The following is a 19,851-nucleotide window of genomic DNA, read 5'->3' as shown; positions in this document are numbered from 1 at the left end:
ATTAGACACACACAGCGCTAAGTTATTGATAGATTTTCGAGAAATATTAGTTTGAATCTTTTGCCATTTTGTTGGTATTTTTTGTAGAATGGAAGTGGTTGATTTTTCATTGTTGAGTAATTCGAAGCAGGAGTTAAAAATGTTTAATGTAACTAATGTAATTCATTTTTCCTTAAAAATTGTGGGCATTCAAAAAACATAAATCTGTATTTATGTATTTCAATAATTGTCAACAATTTTTTTTTAAAGTGGAACTTTTTCATGAGAATACATTTTTAACTTTTTAAGTTTTGATAATATTGTATACAATTGGTGAAGTATCAAATTGTAATCAGTGGCGTAACTAGGCTGGTACTCTCAGAGCACGTGCTCTGGGCGACAAATTAAGGAATCAATTCATTGTATTTAAAAGAAAATTTTCAAATAAATTCATACTCCCAAGAAAAGGAAAAAATAAAATGACTTCAACAAAATGTGAGAAAATTAAAAGCTTTCATGGACAACGGGCTTCCCTAATTACGAATAAGGACTTATGGTTATTAGCTTATGGCTTAGAGCTAATTTTTATTTATGTGTTAAACAGAATAAATTATAACAATATTCAGATATCTTTTTTGTTTTGCTTGAAAAGCAAAGAATAGAGATTTTAAATTTTTTGGATTTATGTGAAAAGAAATAGCTTTGCTTTTTGATTCCTGCAAAAGCAACGAACACTCGCCATCATAACTAAAGATTATATAAATTTCAAAATCTTTCAATAAAAGTTTTATATATTTCAAAAATGAGTCGCTTGTCAAATATTTGAGTAAAATTTTCAAAATACTTCTAAAACATAAAATATTTCAAACATTGAGTGAAACTGATTACAGGAAATTACTTTCCTGAAAAACGAATCATAAATATCAGGAAGTTTATTTATGATTGATATAACCGAGATGTATAGTTCAAGGTAAAATAATGAATGGACATAACTCATAATAAAAATAAATTTCCCAGCATTTCTTATTTGGAGTGTCATAAAATGATAGGGATCGGGACCGCGGTGCCAGAGTTGACATAAATACGCCTGAAGGATCACGTTTATTTTCATTCATTATTGAAAATCTATTAATCAGCAAAAAATCACTATTTTGAACGACTAATCTTTTGGAATGTGGGCAAATACTTTTGAATGCGAAAAACTGGAAAGAAATTTTATAAATACAGAAGGACCTATCATGGAAATTATAAGCAACAAAAATCTGTGCTATGATAAAAGATGGTGTGGATATAAATATCCAAATATCAATCGGAAATTTATTTCTTTACTTTGAAACTATGTGAGGCAGCTCTACTGATACTTTTGACGATAGCTATATGAAATGCAAGCTGTGAAAGATCTTTTAGCTAATTAAAGCTTATATTTTTGTTTACGCAACTTTAGTAGATGAAGGGGAGGAGAACCCGCAACTCTGACTTAGTTCTTATGAGTATGAATTGATTTCAACGAAATCATAAACTCTTCCACGAAGAAAAAAACGAGGAAGGCGAATTTATAATATTTCCGATAATTAAAGCCTTCGAAATTTGTCTGAAGTAATGTATCCCTTTTTATGTGTATATAAATAATTTTTATTGAAATAATTTTACATATCATATATAAATTAATAATGCGTTAATTTTTAATTCACTGAAGAGTTTTTGTGTAATTTGATACCTTTTTTATTTCATGCAACGCATTTCAACTTTGTCCCAGGATACTAGATATATTATTAAACGTTGTTAATTGTGAATTTTAATAGATAAATTTACCGATATGCGTGAAATAAGTTTGCATATTATTATGGATATTAACTTTATTAATTAATTACCAAGATTTTTGAATGATTTTATAGGTGATAACCAGGAATTTATCTTAAGATGTAGAGCAAAAATTAATAAATGTAACTTTTCATTATTATTTTCGTACATATTCTTTTTCAATGGATAAACAGATTTGCGCGCAAACGCACGCGCACTCACACACAATTTTATATTATATATATAAAGTATGAAATAAATAGAAATCATTTTTTATTTGTATTTAATGGTTAATATTTTGAAAATTCCAAATTAACAACTATTGGATTTTTTTTTATTTGGGCCTTATTAAAATTAAAATGGAGAATATTCTCTATGTAAATTTAGCATAAAACTTAAGAACTGATATTATAAAATTTGTTTTCCTAACATTTAAAAAAATATTCTTATGATACATTTTATATTGAAAGACTATGATACATTTTATAGAGAAAGTGTAGTTATTTATAATGTTTAAATCATTTCAATTACAAAATATTAAATATTATTATATAGATTTAATTACATATTCAATGTTTGCCCTCCTTGGCAAAAAAATTAAAAAAAAAAAATAATAAAAAAAATAAGGGTGTCGCCTTTTTATGTAGGCATGCCACTGATTATAATTAAATGAGTAAGGATAAAACTGCCTTACTTTCTTTACACTGAGGGCCAGTAAATCCAGGCGGACAGTGGCACTCGCCAGTAGCTGGGTCACAAGAGTGACTACCGCAGTTGCACTCTTCCTGACAACCATGTCCGTAGAAACCTTGTACACAAGCTAAAATAATAAAGTTCTTAAACAAAAAAAAAGTTCACTAAAAAGTCAAATATATTTTAGTTAAATGGATATAATTTTATTTACGAAAAATTAAAAGAATTTTCAGAACAGAAAAATAAACATTCCCAGTAAAAACTTAAATATAAATTAGTGAATATTCAAATTTTTAAGATGCACACTAAATTGAGAAGCATTAAAAATTATTACTAAAATAATCTATAATTAGCTAAAAAAAACTTTTTTTTTCTGATTAATTTTTTTTTTTAACAAAACGGTTTGTTCAAGGCCGGTTAAACTAGAAGCATTATTTATGCCTGCAATTTTTCTAAAGAAAAAAAAAATTATATATAATAAAATAATTTTTATATCAGATATCGATACATTACAGGGCGCTTTAGTGTAAAATAAGTTAAAATTATTTTAGATAAGTTGATGAATTAAGATTTATATTAATGTCTTCTGATCTCAGCTGAAAATAATCAGAAGTGGATGCAGAAAACAAAACTCTTCACTAAAAGTGATTTCAACCGATGCATCCTTTCAAATTCTGCTGGAAATATTTATCTTTCAATACAAATTAATAGCAATTTTTTTTACTAATCATAGAAATAAGCCTTGATTTCGATTAGATTCAAAGAAAGTTCCAAAATGCATTCTAAAAATAAAAGCATCAATTTCTTTTGCTACTTTTAGTTTACTTCTCTCTAGAGTAAAACTCTCTTCTTTTTTTTTCTCCCTTTCTAATTTTATAAAAATTATAATTGCTTTGATACATACTTTTTTCACATTTAGTGCCGTGTTGACCAGCTGGGCATGTACACACTCCTGTTACTGGATTACATATCGCAGTACCCATGCATTCGCACTGTTGTAAGCATGACTTTCCATACCATCCAGCTGGGCATTCTGGTAAAAAAAAATCGGATTTTCAGAAATAAGTAATAACATTTTATAGAAGACCAGAAAAATAGTTTTAAATGAATAAAATATCACAACATGGGTTCAAAATTAGGGTTATATTAGGGTTCAAAAAATAAAGTTCCTAAGTGATACATCTAAATATTTACACAACAATAAAAAAAAGTTTAATACATTTAATTCTAACTATGCAACTTAAAATAGCAAATTAATAACATCTTTGAGAATGAAATATCTGATTTGAAAGTCTACCAGTAAAAATTCGAATATAATTTTTTTTTCTTTAGCCATCAGGAGTGAATTACTTCATTTAATTAAGTAAGTTTCAAAATGCCATAAAAATATATACCATATTCGCAAAGTGTGCCAACAAATCCGTTTGGGCAATGGCAGCAACCTGTTACAGGATCACAAGAAGCATTTTGTTTACATTGGCATTCTAACTGGCAATTTGGTCCGAAGAAACCATGAGGGCAGCCTACATAAATGAAAAAGACAGAATTTCTTAAAATTTGTTTCGTGACTTTCTTTAAGCTCATACTTTATTGGAATATTTATGACCTACCTTCTGCACATTCTAAGCCTGTTGTACCAGGAGGGCAGAGGCATGTACCGGTTTTGGGGTCACATTTGTGATTCTCACAACTGCATTCTTCTTTGCAATCTTTGCCAAATTTTCCTACTGGACAAGCTGAAAAGACATTAGGTATTTATTAAAACATTCATTTAATGTTTAAAAGTGTCTAGATTATAATAATATGCATTTTCAACATCTCTAGCAACGTAAATGTGAGAATTTCATGGATAAAAATTATATTATATATATATATATATATATATATATATATATATATATTTGCCGAGTTACTAACTCTTAGTTAATTAAAAGAATTCAGGCAGTAGTCACACCAAACGAATAATTTTCAACATATGAAGTTAAAATATTAAATTTCAAGAAGAATTAAATTTAAATAAATAAGAATTGAATCAGAGAGTTATTCGAAGTTTAGATATTTTAAACAAGTGAAAAGATAAATTTTACGATTGAACGAACCTTCTTCGCAATATTTTCCTGTTAATCCTGGGGGGCAAATGCACTGTCCAGTTGATGGATCGCAAGATGCTCCATTTTGGCAATGACATGTTTTGAGACATTGATCGCCATGGTATCCTGCAGGGCATTCTAAAAAAATACAGCATTTTTTTCCGAGTTAATTTTTAACTATGATTTATAACACTAAGACAATGCTATATTGTGAACGGAAGTCAAAGGTAATTTATTTGTCAAAATACAACAGAAGGCAAATATAAAGCAGACATTCATCAAATGAAAAAAAATATATAACCGTTTAAAATTAAAACCAGCAAATTTTTCTGAGAAAATTCATATAAGATATGTTATTTTCTTTCAAATCTTTTCCTAGCGAAATAAAAAAGGCACAATTAAGATTTTTTGTAATCGTGGTTGTTTTCATAGTTCCCTTTGAAAAAACAAGGCTGTTTTCAGGATTATAAACCAAACTTACCCTGCTCGCAAGTTGGCCCAGTAAATCCAGGTTTGCAAATACATTCCCCAGTCAATGGGTCACAGCTAGATCCATGTTCACAATTGCAGTGATCTGAGCAACCAATTCCAAAAGTACCTTCCGGGCATACTGTAAAAATTTTATATTTAATTATTTAAAATTTATTTGAAAGACGATCCTATAATAATTATAACTAGAATAAAATTTTTAAGAAAGATTCCTATTTAGTTGAAAAATATTATTTCATTCAAACCACAATGAATGCTGTATTTAAAATTTCAAGGAAAACAGTTATTAGATATATTCAATAATATAAGATGAAATATGAAATCAGACTTAATGCGATAGAAATTATCAGTACATTTTATCAGAGCAAATAGTTCCCATATTCATACATTTTGCGCTTTGCACAAAAAATATTTAGTAAAATTAATATTGCTTGACTATAGATAATCACTTAGTGTGGGTTTTTTTTAGAAGTTTTGAAGAAACTGATTGCTTAAAGGTTTTATCAATCATTTAAACATATACTTCATATAAGAGAAATGAAAAGATAAACTAAATAGGGATTAAAAAACTGCACGTATGTTAAATTTATTGAATATAATTTTCTCTTCATATTTTCTAAAAATAGTAATGACTTGAGCAGTAATAATGAAATTAATATTTTTAAGGAAAAAAAATGAATATAAATCATTGTAGATTTTCAAATATTATAAAATATATCGGAGCTTTTTTTATATACTTTTGTCACAGCTAGGGCCTTGGAATCCTGATTTACAGAAACATTGACCATTGGCTGGATCACACAACTGGTTTGGAAGGCAACTGCAGTTTTCTTTGCAATCAGGTCCAAATTTTCCTTCAGGACAATCTATAAGACAGATAGTGAAAAATAGATAACACAGCAAGATTCAAAGTTTATATTGTGATTATTATTATCCATTGAAGCAAAAATGCGTGTTATATCTTCTTGTTACTCATACCAGAATTTTAAAAAAATGGATGTATTTTCATTGACATTTTTCAATTATAGAATGGAATACTGGAATCCGCACTACGTTATGTGATGTTAATTTTATTATAGACCTAAATGATGATGATCCTTGCTATCAGCCCAAATAATGATTTAAATTTGAACACAATAATAAAAAAAATCATTGATGCCTAAAGGAAATGACTCTTTGACAAAAAGGAAAATTAAAATGATTGTTAAATTGAATGTAATCAATTATCTCGACGACAGGTGTTAATGTACATTATATTACATTAAGTTATGGTGTCATTCTTTTACTTCCTGCACATTAAGTAATGTATTCCAAAATTAAAATGGCTCCGCGTATTTGGTGGGTCACAAGAACATGAATTGGTTCCATCACATTTGTTACTTTAATGAAATTGCGCGATGTATATACCATTGCACGAGATTTATGAAATATATGAGTGCTTATAAAAAATATACAGCTCAACTTTTTTCACATAAAATTATTACAAATTTAACACTTTTCAATCTCCTAAAGACTAATGAGGAAAGCATAAATAAAGAAATAACAAAAATTTCAAAAAATTTCGTTATTCAAATTAATATTTAAATCAAATTCTTCTTCAGGAACAATTGTTTTTAAAATTGTTCTTAATCAAAAATTTATATAATTTTGTTTCCTACTTTTTAATAACCTATTTGCTATCAATGTTAAAAAGACTATGAAAAAAAGGCAGCTTTTCCGTTGCATTTCATAATGATGTATTCATTTCATACAATAGATATCTCAGATTCCATTAATAAAAGAAACATCTACTGCATTAATTCACCGGTGAATCTCAAGGTAGCCAACTTGTTAGATTGCACGTTCAGTTGTGCCATGATGTTTGTTGAAATTCAAATACATGCTTTTTGAACGAAGTGCTTTTACATTTAATTAAGTTTAAACATTTAGTTATGCTATATTTACATTTTAGGGGAAAAAAAACGATTTTAGAAATAAAAGCTCTGTAACATATTCTATTAAGATAAGGTTGTTTGAAGATGTTTCATAGCTAGGTCAATAGAATGATTTACAAACTTAATATCGTTTAGATAACTTATAAAGGGAAAATACACTCGCAGAGAACAAGAAATAATAAAATTTATTATAAATACTAAGAATTTCAAGTTTATTTTTTGCTATTATAAGCTTTTTATTTTTTAATATTATATGCATCAAAAAATAAAGCATATTTAATATAACCATTATACTATTGATATATTTAGTAATAATTTCGCTTGAAAACAGTTTAAAAATATTTTTAAGACAAAGATAGTTAATGAAAAGATAATCGCAATATCTTTTGCACTGAAGTTACCTTTTACACCTACTTTGAGCGCATCAAACAAATAACATCACTCATACATATAACATAATTTGAATAAAATATGCGGAATAAAAAGCAGCAAGCAAATTAAAAGTTAAAAAACAAATTACATCAGAGTGCTTTTGACTTACTTTGTTCGCAGCCTTTTCCAATTTTTCCAGGAGGACAAGAACATTTTCCTGTAACATGATGACAAGGCTTGTCTTTTCCACACGAACATATGTGAGAGCAATCTTTACCAAACAAACCCTCACCACAAACTAAATAAAAAGCATAATTTAAATTATGTGCAAACACTGCTTGAATTACAAATACATTTTTTTCAAGTCAAAATGGTAATTTCATTCGTTAGCAAAAAGCTCAGATGTACAACAGAATTTCCATAAAGTTTGTGTGCAAACTAAAATAATTGTAACTTTGAAGATTTATGATAATAAAAATTTGTAAAAATTGTTACAAAGTTTTATGCAGCCTATTTTTATCTTTAGAAATTTTATTTTTTAAACTTTAATTGAAAAAAAAAAAGATTATAAAATATTACTATTGACAAATGGATAAAGAAAAACCACGTATCTTAAGTCCATTTAAATATATATAAAATTCTTATAGGAGGTATTCTTTATATAGTGGGATTTAAAACGCCTTTAGACAGCAACAGAAGTTCAGTTAAAGAATACAATTTATTTTCGCTTCCGATTTAGCCGTGAATCATCTAAGATTCTAAAAAATAAGTATTTTTTTAGTTAAAATTCTAAAATCAGAATAACTAAAAGAATGAGACACATTAAGTTTCCTAATCCATTTTACGAATTCTTTATAACAAATATATTTACAAAGTTACAATAATTTTAAATTGCATACTAATTTATGGGAATCCAGTACAATCTCCTGGCATATAAAGATTGCAATGTGTCATTCTAGAAAAATGTAGAAAAAATAGTTACTAACATTAAATGCGAGTAATTTCAATCTATGAATTATTTATAAAAGATTGTCATTCAGGAATTGAACAGTTTCATTTGTATCATTTTACTATAGTTTAAATAAAAATGTTCATTCCGGATATTCTAATATTTGAGTAGCTAAGAATATTCTGAAAATATCGCCCAAAAATTCTAAACTGGACGATAGGGCTTATTTTATTGTATGGCGAAGTGTTTGCTCTAAGTAATTGATTGATTTGCAATACAATTGATTAATTTGTATTGCAAAATACCGAGGCATGCGATTTTGACCTTTGTCTTTAAAATCCTTTGTTTCAAATCCCCGGAAGAATTCAGTTTTAATCAAATTTATACATTTAAGTGAAATGTAGCGATTCCTTTTGATTTTCCAAAACACACAGTAATCACACCTTCCGTCTTTCAAGACGTTTTTACATTTCTTAGGCAGGATTCAGAAGCATTTGCATTTATCCAATAAAATTAAACGTGGAGATTCGTCTCGACATGTAACTATAACAGCGCGATTGCGCTAGGTGAGACTCAAATGATTAATATGCATAAGAAATGTCTGCAAAAATTCGTACATTTTGTTTTATTCGTATATACAACGGCACTTCATTTAGTTGTACGTTTTATTTTTTTATGCTATGACCTGTTGTCACGGCCCTTTTCCTCGGACAATATATTTCAAAATCAAACCGGCGCGCACAAAAATGACTCAATTATCTATAAATTAACAGAAATCTTTTTACAAAGTAAATATCTGACCAGTTATGCGCAATACATTCCAACATATTCTGATGTCTTAATAAACAGCCAGGACTGTAACAGATGAATTTTACTAAATGGCTTATATAAGCGTAACCTAAATATACGGTTTTTACTTATTGTATTAATGCCATGTATATGGAATATTAGGAATTCTGCAAGTGCAAGAAGCTTTTATGATAGTCATTTTTGAAAAATTATTTTGTGATAGCTCTTCTTCGTAGAGGAAAGACATGTTTCTAAATTCTTTCCAATAAAAATAGCGCACATTTGTTTTATATATTTGAGCGCGACGTAGTTATTCTGCCCGTTGTGCAAAATGTCTTGCTATTATCATTACGAAGTCCATTTTTATCTGTGGAGATGAAATTTAATTCCCAAGAGGCCATTAGTGTTATTCTGAGCTTCCAAGTGAAGTTACATTACACATTAAAACAGTTGGGAAAATTTTCACGTTGTCTGTCAAATTTTTGAAAATTTGTAAGTAAAAAAAAAAAAAGCTAACCATCACACCTTAATTAACCCTTTAAAGGGCCATTTTTTCTATTCATATTATGTTAAAATATTTTTAGGCTTGAAATTAGAATAAGAAAAGGGATTCATTTAGCTTATTAGATAAATTTAATTTGATTAATTAATTAATTTGGTTAATTAATAATTAAGTGACAAACTAAGACACATTATTTTGTGTGAGATAAAGAACTGAAGCATCTAAGTGTCTGTCTTTCTAAAAAAATTTGTCAGAACTTATGCCAACCTACATAATTGCATACAAAGATTGATAAATTTGGTGGGAAGCATACTTCCCACGGCCTTAGAAAGGATTAAGAAAATTTTGTTAAAATTTGCAGAGTAGTTATTTAAAAATTATTTTTTTAATTACATTAATCAGCATTTCATTTTTTAAATTTGTTTTCACTGTTATTTCTATTTCCTTATTAATGTTGGGGTTAAGACAAACTTTTTCGAATGAAAATGGAATCGAAATATTATTATTAGCGAAAAGTAAAACCCTGGTTTAGTGGATCCTGAAAGTAATTCCTAGTGTACATTTTTTGATTCAAAATGGCACTCAATTCCATAAATGAAGGCTATTATTTAAACAAAACTATTTAAAACTATGCTGCTTACCTTTAGAACAATACTGCCCTCTATAACCAGGTTTGCAGTTGCAGCGACCATCTTTGAGATCACACGTTGCATCGTTCTGGCAAAGGCAAACTCCTTCACAAGCAAATCCGTATGTTCCACTGGGACAAGCTGTCGGAAAATATTTATTAAATATTTTACTATTACTATCATTTCAGAAATTTGATTGCAGATTTAAATATAAAAGAAGTATCTTCACACTTTTCATTGTTTGACTTTCCAAATATCAATTTTAACTGAAAAAAAAGATTCTGTTTAGTGATATTCTGTAAGATAATTTTGTAGCAAATGTGCAAGAGACAATTAAAAGGATTTTTACGATTAAGATTAAGAGCTCTTTTAAATGATTTTAATGCTTTAATGAATTGTTTTTATCTCGTTTTTCTATTGATTGAATCTAATTAAATCAGATTTTTCATATGATTATTAATATTTGATTTGAGATTGTCATTTTATATCTAATCAACTGGCCCTTTTACGTTCAGAAAATTAATTTACACAAGGGACTATAATATTTTTTGTTTAAAAGGAACACACTTAAAGGAACCTCTTTTAGCCTTAACAAGCCTTCATCATTTCCTAAATTTCTTGTTCCTGTATTTGCAAACTAAAGTATCCCACGGAGCATAAAAAATTTTACAATATTGTACAATATTACTCCTAGGAAAGTCATCAAAAATTAATGTCTTTGAAATGTGAAATTGTAGTCACTTTGCATAAATTGCATGTAAGTATGAATACAAATTTTGCAGTTATACATACAGCCAAGCATTGAATTTTTATGTTAATAGTTTTAAAAAAATAACTAAACTCCTTTTCATTTTGACGAAATCGTGGAATATAATGCACGTTAATCATACTGCACGTTAATGTTTCATTAATGTTTAGTTCATAACAAAAGGAAATAATGATTTTTTTATTTAAAGAAATTATAAAAGGAAGGAATTAGTATATAATTACATTGACGTTCTGATTTATTTTTTGAGTATTCTCTAAGGAACAACAAATTGGTTCTTGTCGTTAACAAAGCATACATTGGTTTTATCACTCATGCAACTAATTACAAAAGACTACAATAAGTATTTTTTTTTTTACTAATTATTTAAAGAAAATGTTATTCAAAAAAAGAGGAATTAAAATCAAAACATCATCTATGCCAATACACACTGGTTAAAAATGTTAGCAATCTTTCCTGAGTAAAATGACGTCGAACACATGCTTTAACGGTTGGATATCAAGGCCATTGATGGTAGTCCTTGCCATCATGCATTTATATGCAAACGCACTCACCCAACTGGCATGTATTACCATGCCACCCAGGAAGACAAAGGCATGTGCCGTTAGTAGGATCGCAAATCGCGCCATTCTGGCACAAACAACGCTCTTGGCACGAATTTCCAAAGGTACCGGGTGGGCAAGCTAAAGAGCAAACACTATTTTAAACTGGAAAATGAGTAACTAAAATAAAGTTTGGCATCATAGGATATATGTCATTGAGCAAACTCTTTTCTTATTTGATGCGGCAGAAAAGTGAGAGAGTCTGATTCAGTAGATGAAACTAAAGTAAAATCTTTCCCCAAATTTATATTTATGAATAAATCGAGTAAAATTGGAGGGGGGCTTGCATAAAAATTATTGTTCATAACCTAAGTTTGCTTTTTTTAGACTTAACTACAACTGACAACATTACTAAACCTGTTTACTTGACTTGTTCTATTTTTGTAAATACCAAGTTTTGCAATTGATTTTTCACTCCCTTTCTAGTGTTCCTGCGTTTTGAAATTTTGTACAATTATTTGTCCTCAATGAAATTACAAAATTTTTATCCTTTTAGATCATTGGATTATCAATTATCCCCAATTATCAATTGTCCCCAATGAAATTACAAAATTTTGATCCTTTTAGATCATTGGATTATCAATTAATTTATTCATTTGATTAGATATTGTTTTTATACAGGTAGTGTCATCTAGTAATCAATCTGAGAAATCTTAATTTTTACATTTCATAATATTTATAATTATGAATTATGAAATAGATTAGACAAACAAATAGAAAATAATAGAGAGTTTTTAAATACACTTTTTATTTATATGGCACAAAGTAGGAAAAAATAATTTTTATTGAAAATTAATTAGTATTATGTAGAAAGCAGGATACAATGAATATAATAAGAATTTTTTTCATTAATCAAAAATTAAGACATTTATTAAAAATTAAAATGCATTATAAATGTCATTTATAATGCTTGCTTGGTTGATTTTTTTTTTTGCCCAAAGAGCCCTTATGCTGACCATACTGCATCAGACTAAACGATAAAAATAGTATCTAGATAATTTATAACGCAGTTTATTTTTATATAATGAATGTTTTCTTTCTTTGTGCCTGGTACCTCATGCTTTTGCAATTGTTTTGATAAAATCCTTTTTCTTTTTAATATACCGAAAAAATAGTTATTTTAAGTTTTAAAAAAATATTTATTATTATAGGATTGTTTATAAATGTTTTTAAGAACTATTGCTTCTATCTAAATATGCTACATCAGAAAAATTCCATTACTGTTTTTATTCAAATAAATTTGAGCTTATTTTTGGACTTCAATATATACACCCAATGCATTAATAATTTAAGGTTGCGTTAATCTGTTCATTTTAATAAAATGAGTAATAAATAAGAGTACGATTTAATTAGCCAAATGTTTTTGTGAATTTATACATTTAGACTATGTTCCAAAAGGTATGGCTGATTAGCTCCTACACATGTCAAAAATTAGATGCACATAATTAATTATTTTTGATTTACGTTAATTGAGATAATTTAATCAATCTCAGTGTGTTTTAAAAAAATTATTAAGCGTTAAAGCAGAAAGTTAAATGAGTAATGAATTGATCCAGATATATATCTAAATGTTTGGTGGCGCATTTTTACCGTACAAATATAGGAATTTTTTGGGTCTGTCTTCTTGTTCCGATTTTATTTTTCTGCATTAACACATTTGCAGTAAAATTCAACAAAGTGATTTAATAATGATCCCTTTTTAGAAGATTTGCTTCTCGATAAACAGTAGCAAAAACTGATAAAAATACAGCGACTCTGGAATATGTATTCTATTATTATTGTGATTTCGGATTATCAAAAATTTTTAAATTAGAATACTATAAGAATATCATGTTTTTAAATATTTTTTTATTTTTATTTTATAGTACTTACTTTTCAAGCACTTATCACCATGCTTTCCTTTTGGACAACGGCATATACCTGTTTCTGGATGACAATCTATACCGTGACCACAGTCACAGCTTTGGTTACATTCTATGCCATGGAATCCAGGTGGGCAGGGCGTCTCGCAAAATGTTCCTCGCCACCCAGGTCCACAAGTGCAAGCTCCACTGATATGATCACACGCCGCTCCATTTTCACATTGGCATTGTTGACAGTTTTTACCATATTTGCCAGCAGGGCAAGCTTCACAAAAGAAGGCAAAACTTAGGAATATTGATAAATATAAAAGAATTAACAAAAGAAAATCTAAAATATTCTGATGTATGAAATCAAAATCTGTTATGAGAAAGATTAGGAGATGGGATAAAAAATTTATAAGATACACTAAATCATCTAAAATGTTCGAGGATTGCTGAATGTAATGAAATCAATTTTTATGGCTTCTAAGTTATTTGGCTAACGTAACTGCGCATGTGATCCAACAACTAATGTCCTCAGATGACATGTTCTTTTTCTTCCAGTAAGATGTGCAATGATTTCCATAATTAAAATGACATTTGATGTATGCTACATAAGCATGAACTAAGAATTGACTCTACATCTGGAACAATCCTCACTTCAATTTAATGTAATACAATCATTATTATTTGAATGAAATGCATAAGAAACATTACAATATTCAAAACGTTTGGAAGCTTATTTTATTATAGAAGGAAGAATACAGATAGAACTTGATTATTTGGTATTTTCTTTGAAGTAACTATCTTGCCCAATTATGCAGTTTTTGCCAAGTTTATACAAATATTCAAATGCGGATGACAAGTTTCTTTTTCCTACCTTCTCTTTTACCCCCCTATCATAATCTGAGCTTCTTCAAAACTGAGAATCGTTGACCTTTAAGAAATTTCTTCATCCAAGGTAAAAGTCAAATAAGGTGAAGTTAAGGAATAAGCTGGTTGTGGAAGTTATAGAATGCGAATTTTGCCAGGCAATTCGACACTGGAGGAACCTGTGAGCCGGCACTTTATCGTGATGCAGCACTCACTGAATGCCTGTACTCGTAAGCACTAAGCATTCATTTTATTCAGTCAAATTGGATAAAACCTATTTTAACTATTCATTCACATACTACTTATAGATTGTTCTAAGGGGAAAGAAATACATATTTCTAAATGCAAATGAATTAAGAAATTCTTGAACTTTTTGAATGTAATAGTACTATTTCACTCATTAGTTATTTATATTATGCTTTTTCTGTTATATAAATTTATACAATATATGTTTGAGTTTATAATATAATTTACCAATACAATAATAGGTTCTCAACAGTTTTGTATAATTTCACTCGAAAAAAGTATAAAACAAATTATAATTTTTATACAAGGGGAATAATAGAGAAAAAGAGTCCTTTTACAAAGAAAATTTTTTTTTTGCTATTAATATTATAGTTTTCAATAATATATGCAAATTAAGTAAGAAAGATTTAATTATTCTTCATTTTTAATGTGCTCTAGGCATTTATAAATAATTCAATAATCAAAAACAAACAACCTGAGCATACTTCTGAGAGGTCCTAATATTGGTGAGTGTGATTCGGTTACATTTTCTATATTAATGTTTTGTTTTTAAGCTACACTAAAGGTTACTTCGATGCCAAAATGTGATAAGATTAAAAAAATCTATTCTGATCGTTTCATTTGTAACAAATTATCTTTCAAATTACGGTTGCTTACTATTTGATTACGATCAAATTTCGAAAATTTTTTAAACTTACGTTTATCGCAGAGTGGTCCAGTCCAACCAGGAAGACAAATACATTCGCCTGAAAATCTGTCGCATTTTTCTCCATGTAAGCATTCGCATTGTTTTTGGCAGTTAGGACCATAACTCCTAGGACTGCATGCTAGAGAGATACAAAGTATTCTCAAATATTGATAATAAAACAAGAATATTAATTTTGTGCTGAGAAACACAAAATATACTTAACTACTACTTTTAATATACTAGATAAGATTTTCCTGAAAATGCAATGAAGTATATCACAAAATAATATAAAATAAAATAGTCTAGGTAATTATGCAAATAAATAAATGAATAAAAATTCTATACCAAACGCAATGAATAATTTAAACAGGAAAGCACATCCCTCTGATTTAAATTAGCATTGTGCATTAAACTTGGCTGATATTTTTTTTAATTTAAATTTTTATCAGCGCATTTTTTTTTTGCGTATTAAAATAAAAATGGCTTTTAATCTCTTGAATAAAAATAAATGAACTGAAAAATCGCACAAATTTAATAAATGTTCCAGTGACAATCTAGTGCTGCAGAGTAGGGTGGAACGAAAAAGAACCAATTTTTGATTTTTAATTTGAAATAGTGCGGAAAAGTTGTCTTTTGGTGTAGATAAAATAAATTATAAATATGAAAAATATTGGTGTAGGTCTTGAGGTGCCGCAAAGATGTTAAAGTTTCAAAAAATTGAAATTTCTGATACATTTTAAAGTTTTTTTTACGAAACAATCAACTTTTGATTTTTAATTTGGAATAGCGGGAAAAAGTTGCCCTTTGGTATAGATAAGATAAATAAAAAATATTAAAAATATTGGAATACATCTTGAATGCCACAAGGTCGTTAAGTTTCATAAAAACACACTTTTTGAAACTTTTTCAGGATTTTTGCGTGCCTCGATTATGGAATAAAAACCTTTAAATAAGCGTTGTCATATGAATAGAAATATAAAAACAGTTTTACTGTTGCACTGGCATGGCACTGAGTCATCACCGGAGGGGCTGTTATTGAGGTAAGGTGTCTACGTCCGGTGGCAAGGAAGGCCTGGTTTCAAATCAGTAACTTTGACGAGTTCAGTTGAGTTGGTATCTCCGCTCTTTTGGGTAACTGATTTGTTAGTTTGTACGCTTGTGTGCTTTGCTGCGAGTAAAAATTGCTCAGTCTAAATTAGTGAAGACAGGGCAAATATTGGAGTGTTCTATTTTTTAAAAAAAATAGTGATTTACTTGATGTTGAACTCACTACTTAAGAATCCAGTGCTACTGTTATATAAGACATAACCTCAAAATTGCTTCATAGGATTCTTCTGTAAGCGGAATATGTGATATTTTAGTTCCCATAATAGAACAAATATAGTCAAGAGCTTCTATTCCAGTTACTTCTAGCAAGGGAATTTCACAACTGATAAAAACTTATCAAGCAAGAAAGCTTAGAAGCAAGAAAGAGTAAAGAACTACAGAGAATAGTTAAGTTTTATCAAGAATGGGAAAAAATACTAGTGTAGTAGAAACGATTATTGGCGACAATAGCAACATCAATAGTGTTCTTTACAAAAAGAGGTAAACCAACCAGATCCATCAAATAGACAAGAAAAGATAAAAATAACAAGTGCGTGTGTGGTTTAATATTAAGTTAAATTCTTCATGCACTTATGCTTTCAAATATCTTTTTAATTTTATCTCGTATTCACGCTATCTCTCTGACGATAAAATAATAAGGCCATTTTCGTTCCACCTTACAGTACAGTCATACATGTTTCTGACATTTATAAATACTAAAAATTAACTGATCAAACCAGTAATATGTCTTTTTACTTTCTCGTATAAGAAATATAAAGGAAGTATTGTAATCGTCAAAAACATCGAACTCGAGATTTTGATGAATCTTCACGTTTGAGACCTCCTTGAGTTTGTAAAACACATTTTTGGCATTATGTCTGGAAAAATCATAAATCAAAAACGCTTTGTGCTAGATGACTGAAACTTAGTACATGGAATTCTGACCTAATTTGTAGATTATTAAAAAATTTTGAACGAAATCTATTAAAATAAATCCATGATCTGCTTTTCCGCCTCTCCGCATGTAAGTTAACACGATAACCATAAAATAAAAAGAGCTAGATAAATAAAATTTAGTTCACAGTTTTAACATCTAAAGTGTAAATTAATATCAAAATTTGAACTAAATTCGACTATCGATTTGTACTTTCACATGCATCTAAATGCAATAATTCATTAACCCAATAACTTAAATCAATGAAATTTGTTATCTTATCACTAAAACTGCCAATCGGCCAGTAAAAAGGTTCAGTAAACATGCTAGGGACATGCTAAAGATCCATATTTCCTAACCATTGTTCACCAAGGGTGGAGGATAAGACTTTTATTGGAGAGTATGTACGAAAGCGGAGAGACCACTCCCATTGATTTAAAGTTACTCAAATTTTTCCTAATTCTTAAGTGTACAGTCTTAGTAAATGATAACTGCAAGACAATGAAATCTTGGCTTCCTTAAGAAATTCTCTCACAATAATCATTTTTGAATATTGTTATAATATTTTATGTACATGATGATTAAAAATTTCTTAGATAAAGCATAAGAGTAGATCAGCCGAACAGAAAAAATACATTTTTACAACAAAATATTGAGTCGTAAACGATGATAGCCATAGGGGGCAAGATAACTGATAGTAAAGGATGCATAAGATAAACTGCATAACAAATACAAAAATATTACAGTGTTTTGCTGAGTGCCAAAACTACAATGTGATGAATTATTTTAATTTCATGAGGAAAAGAAAACCGAAATTCTTACGTTGATGGCATTTAGTTCCTGTCCATCCAGCAGAACAATGGCATCTGCCGTTAACTCTGTCACATGTAGCTCCATTCTCACAATAGCACTGATTTTTGCAGTCTTGACCATAAGTCTCAGGTGGGCATTCTGATGATTAAAAAATATGGCAAATAACATCAATGTCAGATTAATTATCAATTCAAGTTAAAAAAAAAGTTAGTTATACGCACTTTTCTCACAAGATTTTCCAGTGAAACCTGGTGGACAGTGACATTTCCCATTTTTAGGGTTACATGTAGCTCCATTTTCACAGGTACAATTTTTCAAACAGCTTTTACCAAATTTTCCTTTAGGACACACTGCAAAAGAATATTAGATATATGTATTTAACTTGACTTGTTTCATTCTGGTAAATATGGGAATTTTGTAATGCTTTTTCTCCTCACTTGCTTATGTGTATGAGTTTTGAAATTTTGTGCACCTTTGTGTTCTCGATAACAATGTACTACATTAATATATTCAGAACTTAATAATCAGATAATCGACTGATTAATTTAAATTTTGATTCTAAAGTAGTGGCGCCACTTGGTAATTTATCTGAGAATGACATTTATTTCCAGATTTAATAATTTATAATTCCTATAAATAGTAAAGCCTAAAAGTTAAAAATTATATTATATATATACATTTAACACCAATAAAAGTGTATTTTAAAAACTTTTTATTAAATTTATTGACATTGAACATAAAATCTTAAAGCGTACTGCTAAAAATTCTATACGATGACATATTTTATTTAAAATTACAACAAATCAGAAATTCTCACATTAAATTATCGAAATACATTTTTGCGATTGCTGCAATTAATCAGTGAAGCCTATTTTTATATGATAAAAGATATAAAGCAACAAATAAAAAAAAAACAGTATTTATTTGAAAATATGATTATGCATTATTATTTGAAAGAAATTAATACTCTAACATACAATATATTAAATATTCTACTAACACGATTATCATTATCTAGATTGATTTAAATTATTCAACTAAGCTTTTTATTTATTTAATATACGAATTAGTTTTAATTTTTAATATATAATTAATGAACTGAGAAACTAAATACCTTGATTACACAATGGTCCCGTTTTTCCAGCATCGCAAAGGCATGTTCCTGTGGCAGCATCACATTCTCTTAGCCCGCACAAGCAGATTTTCAAACAGTTTGTTCCATAATATCCCTCGGGGCACACTAGAATAAAAGTTCATTTCGTGGAAATAAAGATTTTAAAAAGTACTGCCATTGCAAGAATTTCCCTCTAGGAATGGGGTTATTACGTACCTCTACATTTTTATCCCTAAATTTTATCCTAAATTTTAAATTTTTTAAAGCACAGAGACATGTACGGTATATTTATCGAATAATTATTTTTTATTCTTGAAAATTGTCATAAAAAATGTTTATATTCAACATAGGAATCAAAATCCATGCTTTAAAATTTCTAATATCTCGAGGTTCTTATTTTCATCGTAACAATAAAACACTTTCAAAAGTACAATGCAGTAGGCAATACAGACGGCACACGTGACATCATTGACAAATCATAACTGTACCTAGTCTCTCATTGTATTGGGACGCCATATTAACGATAAAACACTCTCAGAAGTTAGAATTTCTCATATAATGGAATTCATTTACGCGAAATCATAATCATATAAAGATAATAATGATGTACTGTTTAACAATGTATTGTGACTCATGTCCATTTTCCTCCAGCAAAATGCATA

General features: G+C 28.6%; 1 protein-coding gene across 2 annotated transcripts in view; it reads right to left on the bottom strand.

Moving 5' to 3' along the window:
• The window catches only part of LOC129959972 (multiple epidermal growth factor-like domains protein 6), a 350,782-nt gene that overhangs the window by 2,855 nt on the left and 328,076 nt on the right, over nt 1–19,851 (bottom strand). Inside the window, exons 20-34 of one of the 2 annotated variants that reach the window (XM_056072919.1) lie at nt 19,190–19,315; nt 18,297–18,425; nt 18,085–18,213; nt 15,253–15,381; nt 13,467–13,721; nt 11,547–11,675; nt 10,239–10,367; nt 7,527–7,655; nt 5,789–5,917; nt 5,044–5,172; nt 4,572–4,700; nt 4,083–4,208; nt 3,867–3,995; nt 3,377–3,505; nt 2,474–2,599 (exon numbers count right to left, since the gene is read on the bottom strand). In XM_056072919.1, the coding sequence (XP_055928894.1) occupies nt 2,474–2,599; nt 3,377–3,505; nt 3,867–3,995; nt 4,083–4,208; nt 4,572–4,700; nt 5,044–5,172; nt 5,789–5,917; nt 7,527–7,655; nt 10,239–10,367; nt 11,547–11,675; nt 13,467–13,721; nt 15,253–15,381; nt 18,085–18,213; nt 18,297–18,425; nt 19,190–19,315 (2,052 nt within the window). The remainder of the gene's footprint in view (nt 1–2,473; nt 2,600–3,376; nt 3,506–3,866; nt 3,996–4,082; nt 4,209–4,571; nt 4,701–5,043; nt 5,173–5,788; nt 5,918–7,526; nt 7,656–10,238; nt 10,368–11,546; nt 11,676–13,466; nt 13,722–15,252; nt 15,382–18,084; nt 18,214–18,296; nt 18,426–19,189; nt 19,316–19,851) is intronic. The other variant, XM_056072920.1, reaches the window with a different exon arrangement.

Source organism: Argiope bruennichi, chromosome X2 (genome assembly GCF_947563725.1).
Source record: "Argiope bruennichi chromosome X2, qqArgBrue1.1, whole genome shotgun sequence".
Lineage (NCBI taxonomy): Eukaryota > Metazoa > Arthropoda > Arachnida > Araneae > Araneidae > Argiope > Argiope bruennichi.
Note: the sequence above shows the minus strand (reverse complement) of the source record. Positions and strands in the feature narration are given on the sequence as shown.